Genomic DNA, 19,780 nt, shown 5'->3' with positions numbered 1-19,780 from the left:
TCCCCAACTCCTCCAGCCTCCTTCTCAAATTGTGCGTCTTCCATGATGTCGTTAACCCGCCGAGCGTCTCAGAAGTAAGTGTGAGCCGAGCCGTCACAATATTGCTTTTGTAAAAAATCAAAATACCAACTGGCATACCTTGCTGAGCGCTCTCCCACCCCCCTTGTTGGGTTCCGCAGCTTCGTTTATGAACACTTCCCTCCCCACCCACGCAACAGCCTTGCTGCCGTCGCTGGCCTGTTTGCGGTTTGCTTCGACGCTCGGGCATATGGTTTTGCGCAAAACTCCGCCATCGCCAGCGCCACTCCAAAAAGAGAGACAGAACTTTGTGCCTCCTTTCCATATTTAGAGAAAACATCGGAACTGATGGTCCTTTACTTGCTGGTAAGGGTTGGAAAGGGGGCTCAACCATTGCAATAGGTAAAGGTAAAGGTACCCCTAAGGACACGAGTGGTGCTGTGGGTTAAACCACAGAGCCTAGGACTTGCCGATCAGATGGTAGGCGGTTTGAATCCCCGCGACAGGGTGAGCTCCTGTTGCTCGGTCCCTGCTCCTGCCAACCTAGCAGTTCAAAAGTGCAAGTAGATAAATAGGTACCACTCCGGCAGGAAGGTAAACGGCGTTTCCGTGCGCTGCTCTGGTTCACCAGAAGTGGCTTAGTCATGCTGGCCACATGACCCACAGGTACCCCTAACCGTTAGGTCCAGTAGCAGACGACTCTGGGGTTGCGGCACTCATCTCACTCTATAGGCAGAGGGAGCCGGTGCTTGTCCACATACAGTTTTTTCGGGTCATGTGGCCAGCATGACTAAGCCGCTTCTGGCGAAACCAGAACAGCGCACAGAAATGCCATTTACCTTCCCACTGGAGCGGTACCTATTTATCTACTTGCACTTGCTTTCAAACTGCTAGGTGGGCAGGAGCTGGGACCGACCAATGGGAGCTAACCCTGTCGCAGGGATTCGAACTGCTGACCTTCTGCTCAGCAAGCCCAAGAGGCTCAGTAGTTTGGATCACAGCGCCACCCACGTCCCACATTACAATAGGTAAGTGACTTTAAAAAGCAGGAGATGTTATACTTAGAGAAAATTCAGTCAATATCTCAGAGGATTCTGCTGCTGCTTCCATGACACAGGCCGCCAGTTACCCACAACATAATAGGCTCCCTGCTAAGTATGGCTTCATCTGGGAAGCCCTCTGACATTTAACCTGGCTGCTTGCATTGCAGGGGGTGGACTAGATGGCACATGAGGTCCCTTCCGTCTCTACAGTTCTATGGTCCTGCGTACCTTTCCGCTAGGTAACTTACTTTCGTTCTCAGCTCGCTTTGCACCTCTTGTTTATCCCGCCTCCTTTTTCCTCTTATCTGATGCTATAGGCCTGTCGAAATGAAATAAATTATTTAAGAGAGACAGGCAGGAAGACAGACAGTGAGACTGATATGCACTGCGCTGGAGAGGATCAGAAATGCTGCAATGATTCCCCAACACGGATATCACCTGATTCACAGCCGCCGGACACTTATCAGAGTAAGCTTCTATCAGGTGGATAGCTTAGTCTGGAGAGCATGGGCCTCTTAATCTCAGGATTCTAGGTCCGACCTCCATGTTGGGCAAAAGATTCCTGCATTGCCCAACATGGCTCTTGTGTCCCTTCCAAACTTTGTAATTCTATTGGGCTATGCAGTCATAGTAGTAATAATAATGATGATTTTATTATTTTATTTATACCCCGCCCATCTGGCTGGGAATGAAACAGAGGCCCCGGGACACAATATTCAGACGTAGCGAATATTGTGTCGGTTTGGTGTGGTGTAGCCAGTGTGGTGTAGTGGTTAAGAGCGGTTGTCTCATAATCTGGTGAACCGGGTTCGCATCTCCGCTCCTCCACATGCAGCTGCTGGGTGACCTTCGGCCAGTCACACTTCTTTGAAGTCTCTCAGCCCCACTCACCTCACAGAGTGTTTGTTGTGGGGGAGGAAGGGAAAGGAGAATGTTAGCCGCTTTGAGACTCCTTAGGGTAGTGATAAAGCAGGATATCAAATCCAAACTCTTCTCTTCTTCTTCTTCTTTTCCTGATCACAACATTGGCTCAGCCCTGTGTCAACAAACTTTACGGGTGCTGAAGATGTTTCAAACCTATTGAATTGGTGTAGCAAGCACTGTAGAAAGTCATGGTACAGTGGTACCTTGGTTCTCGAACTTAATCTGTGAGATGCTCCTTCAGGTCTACTGGACCGAGGCCATTTAGGGCTTTCAAGGTCAGCACCAACACTTTGAATTGTGCTCGGAAACATACGCAACTTGAAGACATTGGCTAGAGTCCGACTCTCCAGAGCAGGAGAAAACAAGCTTGCTTCATCTTCTGTGAGATATTTCAAGATGGTTCTCATATCTCCTCTCATATCACCTTGAAACAGTGGTTTGGAAAGCGATCAATATATTAATTATCATCATCATTGGCTCTATGTCTGGGTGGCAATTGGGCACCACTACAATCCCTGATGGGACGCGGGTGGCGCTGTAGGTTAAACCACAGAGCCTAGGACTTGCCGATCAAAAGGTCGTGGTTCGAATCCCCGTGACAGGGTGAGCTCCCATTGTTCGGTCCCAGCTCCTGCCAACCTAGCAGTTCGAAAGCACGTCAAGTGCAAGTAGATAAATAGGTACCACTCCGGTGGGAAGGTAAATGGAGTTTCCGTGTGCCGCTCTGTTTCGCCAGAAGCCGCTTAGTCATGCTGGTCACATGACATGGAAGCTGTACGCCGACTCCCTCGGCCAATAAAGCGAGATGAGCGCCGCAACCCCAGAGCCGCTCACGACTGGACCTAATGGTCAGGGGTCCCTTTACCTTTACCTTACAATCCCTGATTGGTTGGCCTTGGGGGCGGGCATTCCCACAACTGTTTGGGGCGTGGCTTCTCTTTTCAGCGCCGCTTCCTGGTTTTCTAGTCACGTGATTCATCTTTCCTCTCTTGAGTCAGGCAGGTTTGGAAAACAGAGTCTACCCAGCTCCCTGGCATAACTGTCAGGTCGGATTGCTCCTTATGTGTGGGCATGTATGCAAAATATATGCAAAACGAAGAGATGGGGAAGGGAGGTTATGCCTGTCTTTACAATTGCCACCCCTGTTTTCCATTACAATCGCCAAGAATCAAAATGGACTGGAGTCGGAGTTATGGAATTTAAAGCACAACTATTTATGCCGCTGCTAAATATTGATAGCAAATGTTGTGCAGAGGACTTCACAAGTCGATAAATGGATGCCTCTTATTAACATTCCCCCCCCCCCGCCGCCTTTTGTCTCCCGTCTCTCAACTCCCCAAATTCTGTCAGTTCTGAGCAGCATGCTAAACCTTAGTAATCCACTCTTTTACAGAAGGTATTTTTAACGCGACGCGTCGCCTGTGATTGCGATTTTAGCAGCCGTCAACAAATCAGAGGCCAGGGGATAATTTTCTTTTCACTCGCATTCCCGTATAATGGCAAATTAATAAATATTGATGATTTGCTTTTGTTTGCATTTTGTGTTTCTGGAAGGAAACAGGAAGAGCAACCACATTTCACCAGGAACAGAGATGTTGTTGTTGTTGTTTAGTCGATTAGTCGTGTCCGACTCTTCATGACCCCCTGGACCAGAGCACGCCAGGCACTCCTGTCTTCCACTGCCTCTTGGTCACACTCATGTTGGTAGCTTCGAGAACACTGTCCAACCATCTCGTCCTCTGTCGTCCCCTTCTCCTTGTGCCCTCAATCTTTCCCAACATCAGGGTCTTTTCCAGGAAGTCTTCTCTTCTCATGAGGTGGCCAAAGTATTGGAGCCTAAGCTTCAAGATCTGTCCTTCCAGTGAGCACTCAGGGCTGATTTCCTTCAGAATGGAGAGGTTGGATCTTCTTGCAGTCCATGGGACTCTCAAGAGTCTCCTCCAGCACCATAATTCAAAAGCATCAATTCTTCGGCGATCAGCCTTTTTTATGGTCCAGCTTTCATTTCCATACATCACTACTGGGAAAACCATAGCTTTTACTATACGGACCTTTGTTGGCAAGGTGATGTCTCTACTTTTTAAGATGGAACAGAGATAAGCTGGTGATATTCCCCCAAAATCATAGGATTGACAGGTCGACAGGCCAGCTGACTCCCACGAGAGAGTGCGGGACCAAGAAATAGGACATTTGGGGATCCAACTGGAAGCCGTAATGGCGTCTGTAATTCTGGGCTGTCCCAGCCAAATCGGGACAGGTGGAGGAAATGATGTGAGAAACACAAGAATCAGCATTACACCAAATCAGATCAGTGGTTCATCTATCCCAGTGCTGTCTGCACAGACTGGCAGCAGCTCTCTAGCATTGCACAGGAGCATAGAATTCTAGAGTTGGGAGTCAGGCAAGGGTTATTCCCAGCCCTACCTGGAAATGTCAGGATTTGAACTCGGGACCCTGTGCATGCCAAACAGGCCCTCCACCACGAGCCCAAGCTTGCCGTTTTGACCTCCGCCTGGCGCATTTAGTTTGGCTACCATTTCCCCAACCAGAACGGCATTAACCATCCATTTGGCTCCACTGCGCCACAGGGTTCTGGTGCCCAAATGTTTTGCTTGACATCTCTGTTGGAAGAAGCTGGTCTCTTCCCAGTTCTCTTGCATTCTGCTGAATGAATTTGATTAATCATCGGGTCTCTCTGCAGCTGGCAACATTTGCTGTGGCTTTTTTTTTTTTAAGCGCATCTTTGATTAGAAATATGGAATGGCTATTAGCACAGAGTGGGTCCCCGAAGCTAAAAAGGGAAAGAAGAGAAGGGTGTATGTATGGAGGGGAAATCTGTAGACATTACCAAAGAAATATATATGGTTCTATGGCAGTGTTATTTAACACTTAGATCGTCTAAATGTGGTGTTGAATTCATCCGTGCTTTAAGGGGCTGGACATACAGCAGGAATGACCAGCCTGGGGCCCTATGAATGCTATCAGACTTCTATCTCCCTCAACCAGCATGCCCAATGGTCAGGGGTGATGGGAACTGGAGTCCACAAAGATCCAGAGGTCCACAGTTTTCCCCATCCCTACGAGAGAGAGCCTAGTGGCCTTCTCATGGTCATCTTGAGAGACAGCTTGGTGCAGTGGTTAGATTGTCAGAGTAGTCAGGGTTCGAATCTCACACTCAGCCATGTAAGTGAGCTCGAAAGCAGTCACTGCCTCTTGGCCTAACCTATTCTTATTCTTATTCTTATTCTTTATTAAATCTGCACACTGCCCTTCATCCGAAGTTCTCACAAAAGGAGAGCACAAAATACATAATACAGTGGTACCTCGGGTTAAGTACTTAATTCGTTCCGGAGGTCCATTCTTAACCTGAAACTGTTCTTAACCTGAGGTACCACTTTAGCTAATGGGGCCTCCTGCTGCCACCACACGATTTCTGTTCTCATCCTGAAGCAAAGTTCTTAACCCGAGGTGCTATCTCTGGGTTAGCGGAGTCTGTAACCTGAAGCGTATGTAACCCGAGGTACCACTGTAAAACAAAAGCAAAACAAACACATAAGAAGTCATAGAACGTCAGAAAACCAAATGCCTTGTTGAAGAGACACTTTTTCACCTGGCGCCTCAGAATATGCAACGGGCCTACCTCACAGGATTGTTGTGGGGACAAAATGAGGAGCAAGGGAGAGACACGTACACTCCTTGCAGGGAAAAAGTGGGCTGTAAATTCAACACATAAATACGGAATAGCATCCCTGTGCTTCAAACTGCCAGGGATGCAGCCAATGCGCTCAGTCATTAAACTGATGTGCTATGGCAGGCCAAGGTCTCCGTTCCCACACGGGCTGAGGAATGCTGGGTTTCCCGACAGCTTTTTCCTGCTGCCACAGAGAAGAAAAAAGGCCTCGGAGCGCTTGGCAGGGAGAAAACTACGAAGAAGCCGAGCATTAGGTGGAAAAAGAGATAGCAAGAGGAAAGCCATATCAGACGTCTTCAGGCAAGATAACACGATAAATAATCAATCAATCCCGGGCGAAATCCTTAAGTGCTTGATGTATCCGCCCGCAAATTGAATCACTTTGCCTACCAGGAACTTCTCCCTTGTAAATAAATGAGAGCTGAAATGGCCCATCTTGGGGAGGGGTGAATAACGTTGTTAAAGCCTCTGATTAAGTTTTACACAAGCATATGAGAACAAACTAAAAGGTTTTAGCTTTTTAATTTAAGAAATGAGGAATATGATATAATTTCAATTTGGGGCGGGGAGGAGGCGCCTCGGATAGCGGGGCTGGCAATTGGATTAGGCCCTAATGTACTTTTATAAGGTGTCAGCCTCGCTGGCGATTAAGGCAGGGGTGTAATATCCTTTATTAACAATTTAATGGACTCGCTTCGACTCAATCTGTCTTAATCAGTGATTCCAGTCCACCTGGGAGATCGAGTTTGCGTGGAACCCAAAATGCCGGCCTGATGAAGGAGGCAAGACAACAATCCGTCAGTGTCAAAGTGAGAAAGCCAAGATGGAGGAGAACGGAAAGGCAGGGCAGTTGAGGGGAGACGGTTGCGAGTATTCGGAATCAAACCTCCAGCAGGCGTCAGGGCCTATCTGCTCCCGGAGTTTAAGTCAGGTGGGGCATCCTCAAAAGGGAAACATGAGCCCCTCACAAATGCTCATACCTAGTTTCATTTGCCATAGGCTTGTTCAACAAACCATAAGCTCTCCTGCTTGGTTTGTTTATTTTCCCCTCCCTGGGGCCAGCACTACCATTAGACAAGGTGAGGCACCTTTCTCAGGCTGTAGATGCTGAGGAACAGTGTGGCGGTGGAGGAAAGGAAAGAGGGTATTGTGTGGCCTGTTTTGCAACCTTCAGTCACCAGTGACTCCTCAGTCACCAGTGTTGATGTAAGATTCAGCTGCCAGTCTGGCTGGATTCTCTATATGGATTAAGGAGGCATCATCTTCCCTACAACTCCAGCCCTGAAGAGACACAGCTAGAGACTATTGAGTGTCAAATAAGAGTAAGAATTCAGGACAGTGGGCTGCTCCTTCAGGCTCCTGTCCGCTCTCAACAGAAGGGTAGGACTTAAGACAGTCACTGGACCTGCCTCAGGTTACAAAGGCTTGGTTGACTTCCATCTCTTGCTGGAACAACGGCTATGCAAACTTGGAGCTGTCCTGGGTCCTGAAGCTCTTGCCTCTCTTTCCTCCCCATCTACTACGTACTGTGCTGCTATTTATTTATTTATTTATTTATACATACCCCACCCATCTGGCTGGGTTTCCCCAGCCACTCTGGGTGGCTCCCAACAGAATATTAAAATACAATAGTCTATTAAATATTAAAAGCTTTCCTAAAGAGGGCTGCCTTTAGATGTCTTCTAAATGTCTGGTAGTTGTTGTTCTCTTTGACATCTGGTGGGAGGGCATTCCACAGGGTGGGCACCACCACCAAGAAGGCCCTCTGCCTGGTTCCCTGTAACTTGGCTTCTCTCAGGGAGGGAACCGCCAGAAGGCCCTCGGCGCTGGACCTCAGTGTCTGGGCAGAACAATGGGGGTGGAGACGCTCCTTCAGCTATACTGGACCGAGGCCATTTAGGGCTTTCAAGGTCAGCACCAACACTTTGAATTGTGCTCAGAAATGTACTGGGAGCCAGTGTAGGTCTTTCAAGATCGGTGTTATGTGGTCTCGGCGGCCACCCCCAGTCACCAGTCTAGCTGCCGCATTCTGGATTAGCTGCACCTTCAAAGGGAGCACCACGTAGAGCGCATTGCAGTAGTCCAAGCGAGAGATACCGGATGCTCATAAAAGCAGCTTGCTACCAGGTCTTAGATGTCTTCTTGCTCCAAGCTGGTCTCTTCAGATTCTTCCTCACTGCACCCACAGCCCAAATAAACAAGAGGGATCATTGCTCTTGTGCCTGGCATGCAGAGGGTTCCTCAGTGGCCTGGCTCAGAGTAAGGTACCTTCATATGCTCATAGTCATCATCGCATACATTTGTGCCAAGGCTCCACACAGGAGAATACGGTGTAATAATAAAGGAGACTGTACCTGTAATACGGTTGGCGCTGTGGGTTAAACCACAGAGCCTAGGACTTGCCGATCAGAAGTTTGGCGGTTCGAATCCCCACAACGGGGTGAGCTCCCGTTGTTCAGTCCCAGCTTCTGCCAAACTAGCAGTTCGAAAGCACATCAAAGTGCAAGTAGATAAATAGGTACCACTCCAGCAGGAAGGTAAACGCCGTTTCCGTGTGCTGCTCTGGTTCGCCAGAAGCGGCTTAGTCATGCTGGCCACATGACCCAGAAGCTGTACGCCGGCTCCCTCGGTCAGTAAAGCAAGATGAGTGCCGCAACCCCAAAGTTGGTCACGACTGGACCTAATGGTCAGGGGTCCCTTTACCTTTATCTGTAAGCCTATGCAATGTCTCCCCTCCGCCCCCAATCACAAAATCGGCACAGTAATTTTGTAATCTGGGAGTAGGTGGCAGGATGGGCCATTCAAAGGGTGTAGCTCATTAGCAACCTTGTATTCCACCACCTCTTTATATCAGGGATGGGGAATCTGTGGCTCTCTAGATGCTATTAGACTACACCTCCCATCATCCTTCCTGTTAGTCATGCTGGCTGGGGCTTATGGGAGTTGGCCAAACAGAACAACTTAGAACCACAGAATTGTAGGAACCCTTCTATTTCAGCTTGATCACTGAGATAACCCACAGGAACACCACTGGTCATTCCCGAGTCGGCGAGGCTCATTTGAGGACAACAAGGAACCGGCCCTTCCATCTTGGGGAATGCTCTGCCAAGAGAGATTCAGAATGTGCTGCTTTAACTTTTAAATGCCTGCCAAAAACTTTTCTATTCCATCAGGCCTACACGGGCAAGAGGAATGCATCTTAGCAAAATAGCTAGCTGATTTCTGATTTTAACATATTTATATTGTTTTCATTTTATAGAGTGCTGTTTTTCTTAAAAAAAAAAAAGTTTAGGGGTACTCTCATTCTCCTACACATATTGAAATACTGCCCCACAATGAGGCCAAACATAGATTCACAAAATGTTTAGGGGTATGCGTCCCCCTGCATCCCCCCAGGGGGGAAAAGTACTGATTGTATGTACATAAAATTGTGCACCACTCTTCTTTTTTAAAAAATGAATCATGGTAATAAAATATTTTTACAAATAAAAATATGTATCTGTGGGGCTACAGGTTCATCACTCCTGCTTTAGAAATTAACCACCAGATACTGTAACCCTGTGGAAATGGCAGTTCTTAGATACTCACCCATCTATCTCTAAAGGATTTCCACACTTCAGGGGGAGATTATGATCACTGCCTAGGGTGATAATAATAATAATAATAATAATAATAATAATAATAATAATAATAATAATAATAATAATTTTATTATTTGTACCCTGCCCATCTGACTGGGTTGCTAGCAAGACACTCCCCTGACCCGTTTGGATGACTTAATACAGTGGTATCTTGGGTTACGTAGGGATGCAGGTGGAGCTGTGGGTTAAACCACAGAGCCTAGGACTCACCGATCAGGTCAGCGGTTCAAATCCCCGCGACGGGGTGAGCTCCCGTTGCTCGGTCCCTTCTCCTGCCAACCTAGCAGTTTGGAAGCACGTCAAAGTGCAAGTAGATCAATAGGTACTGCTCTGGTGGGAAGGTGAACGGCAATTCCATGCGCTGCTCTGGTTCGCCAGAAGCGGCTTAGTCATGCTGGCCACATGACCCGGAAGCTGTACGCCAGCTCCCTCAGCCAGTAAAGCGAGATGAGCGCCACAACCCCAGAGTCAGTCACGACTGGACCTAATGGACCTTTACCTTTACCTTGGATTACAACACTTCAGGTTACAGACTCTGCTAACCCAGAAATAGTACCTCGGGTTAAGAACTTTGCTTCAGAATGAGAACAGAAATCGTGCGGCGGCAGCGGGAGGCCCCATTAGCTAAAGTGGTACCTCAGGTTAAGCGCAGTTTCAGGTTAAGAATGGACCCCCGGAATGAATTAAGTTCTTAACCAGAGGTACCACTGTACGTGTGCTAAACAGGAATGCAAAAAAGAAACAAAATTAAAAACCCAAATGATTAGCAGGGCCGTTTTGTAATAAAATAAAAAAGCATGATCAGGCAGGAAGGGGGATATGGGAAAATGCGAGAAACGGATCCCCCTTTAATCCACATGAGACACATCTCTCTGCCAGCCTCCACCCCCCACCCCCCATGGAAGGTAGAATCCAGTGCCTGCAGCTGCAAGTACTCCAGAGTGGAAGATTGAGAGGATGGGAGGGAGGGGGAGGAGAGCATCAAAATGAAGTTGTTTGCAGTGTTTGATTCCATCCCTGGAATTATTTACAGCTGCAGGCGATATGAAAGTATGTAGAGCAAGTGTCCTCATTTACATGCTAATTCATTTATACCCTCTGGATTGATTCCACCAATTCATTTTCAGCCCACTAACTCTTCCGACGTGAATTATATTATCACCTTCAGAATGGCAGCAGGAAAATACAACTTGGGGGGTGGGGTGGGGAGGAGAGAGAGGGAGAGTTGCCCCCTGACCCTTTCATTCTCCAGATCGTCAACGGAAACTGCAAGTTCAACCGTAGCAGAAGGACGGGGAGGTACGGCTGCGCGTCTGGTTTCAAAATCCTAGCCATGGTTTGGATCATCTGCGGGAGCCCAGACGATGGTTTGGAATGATATGTCAGATTAAAGGGCAGCACAGGGAGAGGCCTGCAGGCTAGGCCAGAACATAAGAACATAAGGAGAACCTGTGTGCTGGGCCCAGGGGCTAACCCAAGCAACGTGGTCCAAGTCCGGTCCTGAATCCAAGGGTTCCACGAGGAGACAGTCCAACAGGGCCAAGGCAGGACACAAGGCAGGAGACCAGGCAAGGTCGGGCACAGGATCTTAGGCAGGTTGCAGGAATGTTGCTCCCAACAGCCTTTTATCTTTGTCGAGGTAACGGCCGGCCCTGATCCCCCGGTGACTCACCTCCCTGTCTTGCCCGAAGGCGAGCACTCCTCCTGCGAGTACTCAGGTCTCTCCTTCTCTCAGACCTCAGTCTCTGCAGCTTGGGAGACGTCGGTGGGTTACTAGACCCCGAGGCCGCCTCAGCCTCCCCTGACCCCAGTGGAGCAGCTGTAAGTGATGGCCCAGCTGGAGGCAACGAGGTCATCCCCGCATCTGGAGCCAGGGCAGGCTCAGGCCCCTGACTCGGCCCAGCTGGTGCTTGTTGCAGGGGAACCTGTGCAGACTGGGGCTCTTCAGAATCAGGCCCATTCTTGGTTCAGATGCCGTCTGAGGCAAAGGATCCGGTGCGGACTGAGTCTCCTCTGGTTCCGAGTCCGAGCCCAAGTCCCAGGCCATCACACTCTGGGTCAGGCCAATGACCTGTCCAGTCCTCACAGTGGCCAATCAGATTATTATTTATTATTTATTGAATGTATATACTGCCCTATAGCAGGGGGTCTCAGGGTGGTTCGCAGAATAAACAAATAAAGACAGCAAAAGCACACTCTCCTCTTCTGTGGATTCCAGGAGCTGGGGCAGAGCCTTAGCCATCATGCTTAGTAGACCTTGATATTCTATGAATTTGACAAATCCTCTTTTAAAGCCATCTAGATTGGCGGCCATCGCTGCCTCCTGGCTGAGCAGGATCCATAGTTTAACAATGCGCTGTACGAAGAAAAGGCATCCTGCAGATTTTGCAAACTTCTATTCCCGTTGGTTCTGCTTAGCTCTGGTTTCAGGTGACTGACATGAGCCCCTCGCCTAGACCCCCAAGCTCAGCTGCTGAGATGATGTGGAAAATGTTGATGAGCAATTAATAGGTCCAAGAACATACAGCTTAGGAAGCAACGAAATAGGGTCCCACCATATGTGCAAAGGATGCTACTTCCAGCCAAGTCAGATCATTCGTCTAGCTAACTCAAAACTGCCTCTTCCAGCCTTCCCCAGTTTCGGGCCCTCTTGAAGTTTTGGACTACAAGTCCCATCATCCCTGACGTGGTGAGAGTTGGAGCTCCACAACATCAGGTCAATAGCATTAGGCCGAAGAAGGCTGGTCTACTTACATAGCAAGTCTGTTTCCAAGTAGGGACGCGGGTGGCCCTGTGATCTAAACCACTGAGCCTCTTGGGCTTGCCGAACAGAAGGTCAGCGGTTCAAATCCCCGCTGTGGGGTGAGCTCCCGTTGCTCTGTCCCAGCTCCTGCCAACCTAGCAGTCTGAAAGCAAGTCAAAGTGCAAGTAGATAAATAGGTACCACTCCAGCAGGAAGGCAAACTGTGTTTCCGTGCACTCTGGTTTCCATCACGGTGTTCTGTTACACCAGAGGTTGTTTAGCCATGCTGGCCACATGACCCGGAAAGCTGTCTGTGGACAAACGCCGGCTCCCTTGGCCTGAAAGCGAGGTGAGCCCCGCAACCCCAGAGTCGCCCATCTTTCCAAGTCCTGCAGCCGGAGATCCTTTCCTAGCTCAGTGGCAGACCACATGCTCCATTTGCCAAAGATCCCAGGTTCAACTTCTGGTGTCTCCATGCAGCCCTGAAACAATGCATGCAGGCAGTACTAAGTTTGCCAGACCAAGTGTCTGTCTCTGTACAAGGAAGTTTCTTTTGCTCCTAAGTGGATTTGCCAAGGACTGATCCTTCTGAATCCATGAATCCTGCCAACGCTGGTTCCAATGCCCCCTTGCAATTAGCAACTCGCCTGGGATGAGCGCATATGACTTTCCCAGGTGCCCAGGCGGATGGCTTGCTATAAACGTTGGTTGGTTCTCTTTGGTGACAAACGATGATAAGAGACTCCTGGCTTTCGTGGTCCATCTCGGTGAGGCTGCGCAAGAAATCTGTTTGCCCATTGAATTGCGCCTCTGATGATCTCAAGTATCCCTTTGCTAGTGAAACACAGAGCCACTTGGCAGCCGAGGGAGCTGGGGGGGGGGACAATTTCCTGTCCCTGCTTAATTCTACTTCAAAGCTCTTTGGCCAGGAAAATTGATAATGCAGTCAAGTAGAGTTTCTTTAAATGTCCTCATTTAGCTCTCGAAACTGGGCTATTGAATCCATGCAGTTCTTTGATCAAGACCGGTTAATTAAGTTATTCCCTTGATATGGGTCTTATCACTTTCACTCTAGACCTCCATCACGCCACCACAATTTGCGTGAAGGCTTTGATATGCATCCAGTAAGCTCCTCCAACCAGCCCAGAAATCGGGAGTTTCAAGATGAGACACCTAGTTAAGCCTTGTCAGTTTCAGACTCACATCAGTCCTGGGCTGTTGTCTGGAGGGTCTGCGAAACTTCCCAGGAGCATCGCGCAGCGGATCAAGGCCTTCTCCCGCCACAACCTCGCCAGGACAAACGCCTTTGCATCATTGGCCAAGTTGCATTTCTGCTTCTCTACTTCATTGCAGAGTGGAGACAGCAGAGAACACCCTTAGCCTGGAGAAGACGATCAATAGCTGTGATGGCTCAATGTTCTTCCTCTGCTATGCTTCTGAATACAAGTTGCCAGGATTCCCAAGTGTGGACAGCATTATTGCACCCAGGTCTTGCTGGCTGGCTTCCCACAATGGGCATCTGGTTGGCCACTGTGAGAACAGGATGCTGGACTAGATGGGCCCTTGGTCTGATCCTGCAAGGCCTGCCAATCTGGAGGCTTTGTGTTATGTGCCAACCACAAAGATGATGATGCCCCATGCCATCTCTTGATGTGCCAAGGCCTGAGCACATAGTCCTAGCAAACTCTTCTGGTTGGGTCTATCTCACAGTTGGATCCCCCTCTCCCAACATGGCTGCCTGGACCACAGAGCCTATTTTCCAGGGACAGTCCCAGATTTAAGAAGCCATCCCAGTTTCCTGATCTGATCCCAGAATGTCCTGCTTTTCCTTTGTTGTTGTTTAGTCGTTTAGTCGTGTCCGACTCTTTGTGACCCCATGGACCAGAGCACGCCAGGCACTCCTGTCTTCTACTGCCTCTTGGTCACACTCATGTTGGTAGCTTCGAAGACACTATCCAACCATCTCGTCCTCTGTCATCCCCTTCTCCTTGTGCCCTCCATCTTTCCCAACATCAGGGTCTTTCCCAGGGAGTCTTCTCTTCTCATGAGGTGGCCAAAGTATTGGAGTCTCAGCTTCAGGATCTATCCTTCCAGTGAGCACTCAGGGCTGATTTCCTTCAGAATGGATAGGTTTGATCTTCTTGCAGTCCATGGGTCTCTCAAGAGTCTCCTCCAGCACCAGAATTCAAAAGCATCAATTCTTCAGGCATCAGCCTTCTTTATGGTCCAGCTCTCACTTCCATACATCACTACTGGGAAAACCATAGCTGTAACTATACGGACCTTTGTTGGCAAGGTGATGCTGTCTAGGTTTGTCATCGCTTTTCTCCCAAGCAGCAGGCGTCTTTTAATTTCGTGACTGCTGTCACCATCTGCAGTGATCATGGAGCCCAAGAAAGTAAAATCTCTCACTGCCTCTATTTCTTCCCCTTCTATTTGCCAGGAGGTGATGGGACCAGTGGCCACTGGCAAGCCACTCCAGTATCCCTGCCAAGAAAACTCCATGCTTTTCCTTAGGACATCTCTATTATCACTGGAGAAATGTTGGAGGGTATGGAATTGGACATTCCTGGGGCTTTTCCCCCCAGCTAGAATTCACCAGAACTCAGTTCCAGCAGCTCTCAGGTGAGCACCATTGCCATCATAAGAGAACAAGAGAGGCATTCATGATGAGGTGTGCTCCAGAACCTCTTTTTCTAGAAAAATAGCGCAGGATATCCCTATTTTCACTGGAGAAATGTTGGAGGGCTTTGCAATCAATTCCCACGGCTTTTTAAAGGCGTGTGTGTGTGGCGGAGAGGTGGGGCATTAAATAGTCCCAAATAAATCATATTGCCGAGTCAAAATTCTCAGAAAGTTGTTTTTCTGAGAAAATGCCAGATTTCCCCTTGTCTCACCTCAAAGAACAGGCATAGGCAACCATGGCCCTCCAGATGTTTTGGGACTACAATTCCCATCATCTATGACCACTGGTCCTGTTAGCTAGGGAACATAGGAGTTGTAGTCCCAAAACATCTGGAGGGCTAAGGTTGCCTATGCCTGTCAAAGAATAAGGTCACTTTACAGAACCTCTTCTGAACATTCTTGTCTGTTTTTAAGGTATGTCCACTGTTCCAACTCCCACCCGCCCCACCATGGTTCCATCCAGTTGCAAAAGTGCAGTTGGGCAGTCAACAATTTCTGACCCTCCTTGCAGCTACGGCACAAAAAAACCTCCCAAACCCTTTTTTTGCAGGGGGAGAAGCTCTGCTTCTGCAAATGGTGAGCCCCACTCCCCAGATATTATGGGCTGTCCTGTGAATCCGCTGGATGACACTGCAGAAGAACGTTGCCTCAGGAGAGTGAGGAAAATTCTCAGGGATGATTCACACCCTGGCCGGCACTTTCTTGATCTCCTGCCCTCAGGCAGAATATAGAAGCATGATTAGTCGCACCAACAGGGTAAAGAACAGCTTCTATCCCTGGGCTGTTAGGCTGCTGAATGAAAAGATAACAACAGGGTAACTGACTTTCGGGTTTGGTGTATGTGTGTGTCAGTAAACGAGGGGAATTAAGACTAAGAGAGCTGAGTGGGGGGTGCTCGTGTAATCTCACTGTATACAAGTTGTACAAGTGACAATCAAGTATTTCAGAAACTGTTGGGACAATCTTTCCTGGAGAAATGGGTTGAAATGATCCTCCCAATTTCTGTATGCACAAATTTGATGGAGAATTCTCTGGGGCGGGGGGAGCCATGACTGTTGGAAATGGTCCCACAACACTTTAAAGGCATGGTGTCAAAAGGAGATGGGAGCCTTTCATAGGCCTTTGAGAATTAACTCTGCACAATTCCTACCCACCTCACTAAAAAAAGGGGGGGAGGAATAGATCTGCAAACTCCTGGTCTTGAGAAGGATCCTGTAGCTAAGAATAGGCAGGGAAAACCTTAGCAGGCACTCCCATGAAAAATGCTATGTGGTCCTATTTAAAAATATTTAACTGGATTATGAGAGCATCACCCTCACCAGCAGACCTGAACTGGCCACAGACTTACTTTTTAAAAAGAAAGACAAAGAATCAAAGGTCCCCCACTTTAAAAAAACAACAACACCCGCCTGTCCCCTTTTTTATTAATATTATTTACTTGCCCAAAGTCCTCTCCCTTGGCTGCCAGTATAAACACCAGGTGAAATTCAGATGAGGGAAAAGGCCATTTCTTCCCCCGAGCCACCAAAGCAAAGCCACGTTATATAAACCGGCACCGTTTAAATCATTCTCGATTTAATACAAACAAGTGCAAAAAGGAAGCCCATTGCGGGAGCAACCAGCTAGCTACACAGGCGCGCATGTTTGGATGTTGTCGTTCATATATATATATATGAAAAGAACAAATTTCCCTTATTTGTTTTCCCCACCCTCCCTTCTGTCTTTAATACAACTTCCTGAGGTTTATTTTGAAAAGAAGGAAAAGTCAACTGGTCCGTGATGCTTTGGGCAAACCGGCTTGCTGAGAGCTGCGCTGCCACCTAGTGGTTTGAAGGAAATGTTCGCAGCGAGTTGGTCTCCCCACACACAGAATCACAGAATTGTGGAATTGAAAGGAATACCAAAGGTCATCTAGTCCAACAAGCAGGCCCCCTTCCCGTTCTAACTGGTGGGGTGGGGGGAGCTGCTTCTATATGGGTGCTCTGCGCCTGGTATGCATAGCCAAGCCCAATTCAGCAGCGCCCCCCCCCCCAGTTAAAGCCACCTTCCTCTCTGCTTGACACATGAAGGGGTCCTGCGTAAGGACAGGGTGTTAAAAACAGCCATGGCTTCCCCCCCCCAGGAATTTTGGGAACTGTGTGGTTTGCTGCGGGTGCTGACAGTTGTCAAGAGGCTTCTATTCCCCTCCCCAGGACCGGATTTAGGTTTGATGTGGCCCTAAGCTACTGAAGGTAATGGGGCCTTTTATATGTCCAGCTGTCCTTTGTCAACAACAAATCAACACTGTTTTTTGTCTTGAATATATGCTATATGGTAATTTATGGACCTAATAGGTATCTTATGGGACACAGATGGCGCTGTGGTCTAAACCACAGAGCCTAGGGCTTGCCGATCAGAAGGTCGGCAGTTCGAATCCCCGCGACGGGGTGAGCTCCCGTTGCTCGGTCCCAGCTCCTGCCAACCTAGCAGTTCGAAAGCATGTCAAGTGCAAGTAGATAAATAGGTACCACTCGGGCGGGAAGGTAAACAGCGTTTCCATGCACTGCTCTGGTTTGCCAGAAGCGGCTTAGTCATGCTGGCCACATGACCCAGAAAAACTGTCTGCAGGCAAACGCCAGCTCCCTTGGCCTACAGAGTAAGAAGAACACACAACCCCAGAGTCGTCCGCGACTGGACCTAACGGTCAGGGGTACCTTTACCTTTACTTTTAATAGGTATCTCAAGCCATTTGCACATGTGGCCATGCAACCAGTCCATGCAGAATGTAGGCACCCTATATATAGAAAGGAGCAAACCAGTGATATTTTTGGGAGCTGGCGAGCAGGCGGGGCCCATGACTTACATCATAGGAGCCTACACAACACAAAACACTGTTACTGTATGTAGGTTTTATTTTAATTGTTTTTTATCTTATATTTTGGAAATGTACATGCAGGGGTTTTTTCCCTTTAATTTTTTTGGGGGGCCCAAGAGACTGGGAGGCCCTAAGCTATAGCTTGTTTAGCTTATACGTAAATCCGGCACTGCCCCTCCCAGAGCTACAATTCCCAGAGTGTCTCCCTCTTCCCAGGGAAGTCTTGGAATTGTAGTTCTGGGAAGGGCTCCCAGCATCCTGAACAAACTACAATGCCCAGATTTCTTTGGGGGAAGCTTAAATATTTAAGGGTCTATGACAGTGTTTTAAATGTATAGTGACCGTGTTGAACCACTCTGGGAAATGTAGCGGGCGGGGGGGCTCCTAAGAACTCCCAGCACCCCTCAATAAACCCACAGCTCCCATAATCCTTCAGGGGAAGCCACGGCTGTTTAAAGAGGTAAGATAGTGCTTTAATGTGTGGTGTGAACCTGGCTCAGAGTGGTTTTGCAATCCTGTTGATTGTAGCCCTGAGAGGGGAACAGGGGCCTCCTAAGAGCCTTCGGCACCCTTAACAAACTACACTTCCCAGAATTCTTTGGGGGAGCCATAAGGCTTCTGGCAGCTCTACATCCACGCCCAGTTACAGTGGTACCTTGGTTCTCAAACGCCTTGGTACTCAAACAACTTGGAACTCAAACACTGCAAACCCAGAAGTAAGTGCTCCAGTTTGCAAACTTAGTTTGAAAGCCGGATGTGCTCCATTTTGAGTGTTACGCTTCCAAATTGAGTGCCACGCTTCTGTTTTGAGTGGCGCACTGAGGTCTGTCTGTTTTTGCTATTTATTAGGGTTTTCGTTTTTGCGGCATTTTTGTTTTGTGACTGTGTGGAACCCAGTTCAGCTACTGATATTGACTGATCGATTGTGTGACTGCAGTACATTGTTTATTGCTTTCATTTTATGAATCAATAGTCTCGTTAGATAGTAAAATTCATGTTAAATTGCTGGTTTAGGGGTTGTTTTTAAAACGGATTAATCCGTTCTGCATTACTTTCTTTGGGAAAGTGCGCCTTGGTTTTGGAATGCTTTGGTTTTGGAACGGACTTCCGGAACGGATTAAGATTGAGAACCAAGGCACCACTGTACTCTCTTGGTAGCAGAGGAGGAAGAAAGTGGTCCTAAACCGAGTTCCTGAATTGCTCTAGGCTGGACTGGGATTCTCCAGACAGACTAGTGTACAGAGAAACACCAGCCAATGATCACATTTGCTCTCCAAATGATTCCAATGAGTCCATCAAGTTGGCTTTCAAGGCCTGTTCAGTTTGCGGATCTCGACCAGGGACACTCCATCCCTGACTGTCCATTTTTCAGGTTTTGAATAAACCCCTTGTTCCATTCTTCAGCTTCCTCTTTTCTTTTTTCTTTTCTTTTTTTGGCCAAATGGCCTTTACTCTCCTAAAGCAGAAAACAGAAATGGAATAGCTACTCCATCACCGACAGCAAACGGACTCTCCGTCTCTCCAAAGATACTTCATTCTTCCGCCTAGTTCTTTATCTTCAACATATGGAATAAGCCGAATTTCGTTTTCTTCTTTTCGCTTTCCTGGGTGTTACGGGGCACATCTACAGAGGGCGAGAAAAACAATACAGTGGTACCTCAGTTTACAGGTGCTTCAGGTTACAGACTCCCCTAACCCAGAAATAGTACCTCGGGTTAAGAACTTTGCTTCAGGATGAGAACAGAAATTGTGCTCTGGCGGCATGGCGGCAGCGGGAGGCCCATTAGCTAAAGTGGTGCTTCGGGTTAAGAACAGTTTCAAGTTAAGAACGGACCTCCAGAACAAATTAAGTTCTTAACCCGAGGTACCACTGTATGCACCTTTGCATAACTGAACAAGAGTGCAGATGCGGTTGCGATCAAGAGGTGCGACAGATTATGGAGTGAAAATGCAGGATAGGGCTCAAGACGGTTTTCCCAAGATCACCCGACTCCTCAGACCAGGAAGGTTGTTACCTATGGGAGAGACAGGCTGCATGGTGCCTACTACAACTCCCATCATCCCTGGCTGGGGGCTGATGGGAGTTGGAGTCCAACACCACCACGTGGAGAACACCATCTGGGCTTCTATTGGTCTAGTTTCCTCCTAGGGCCCGGACTGACTCCAGCTGCAAAAGCTGAG

At 48.3% G+C, this 19,780-nt stretch overlaps 1 protein-coding gene across 3 annotated transcripts in view; it reads right to left on the bottom strand.

Annotated features, from left to right (window-relative positions):
• Positions 1 to 19,780, bottom strand: part of MICALL2 (MICAL like 2) — a 255,853-nt gene that overhangs the window by 189,628 nt on the left and 46,445 nt on the right. For 2 of the 3 annotated variants that reach the window (XM_081889144.1, XM_081889145.1), the window contains exon 17: positions 16,152 to 19,223. In XM_081889144.1, coding sequence (XP_081745270.1) covers positions 19,144 to 19,223 — 80 coding nt within the window. In that variant the 3' untranslated portion in view covers positions 16,152 to 19,143. Of the gene's footprint in view, positions 1 to 16,151; positions 19,224 to 19,780 lie in introns of those variants that run through there. The other variant, XR_014163038.1, reaches the window with a different exon arrangement.

The sequence above is a fragment of the Podarcis melisellensis genome, assembly GCF_964234715.1.
Source record: "Podarcis melisellensis genome assembly, chromosome: 14".
NCBI lineage: Eukaryota > Metazoa > Chordata > Lepidosauria > Squamata > Lacertidae > Podarcis > Podarcis melisellensis.
This window is presented reverse-complemented; position numbering and strand designations above follow the sequence as displayed.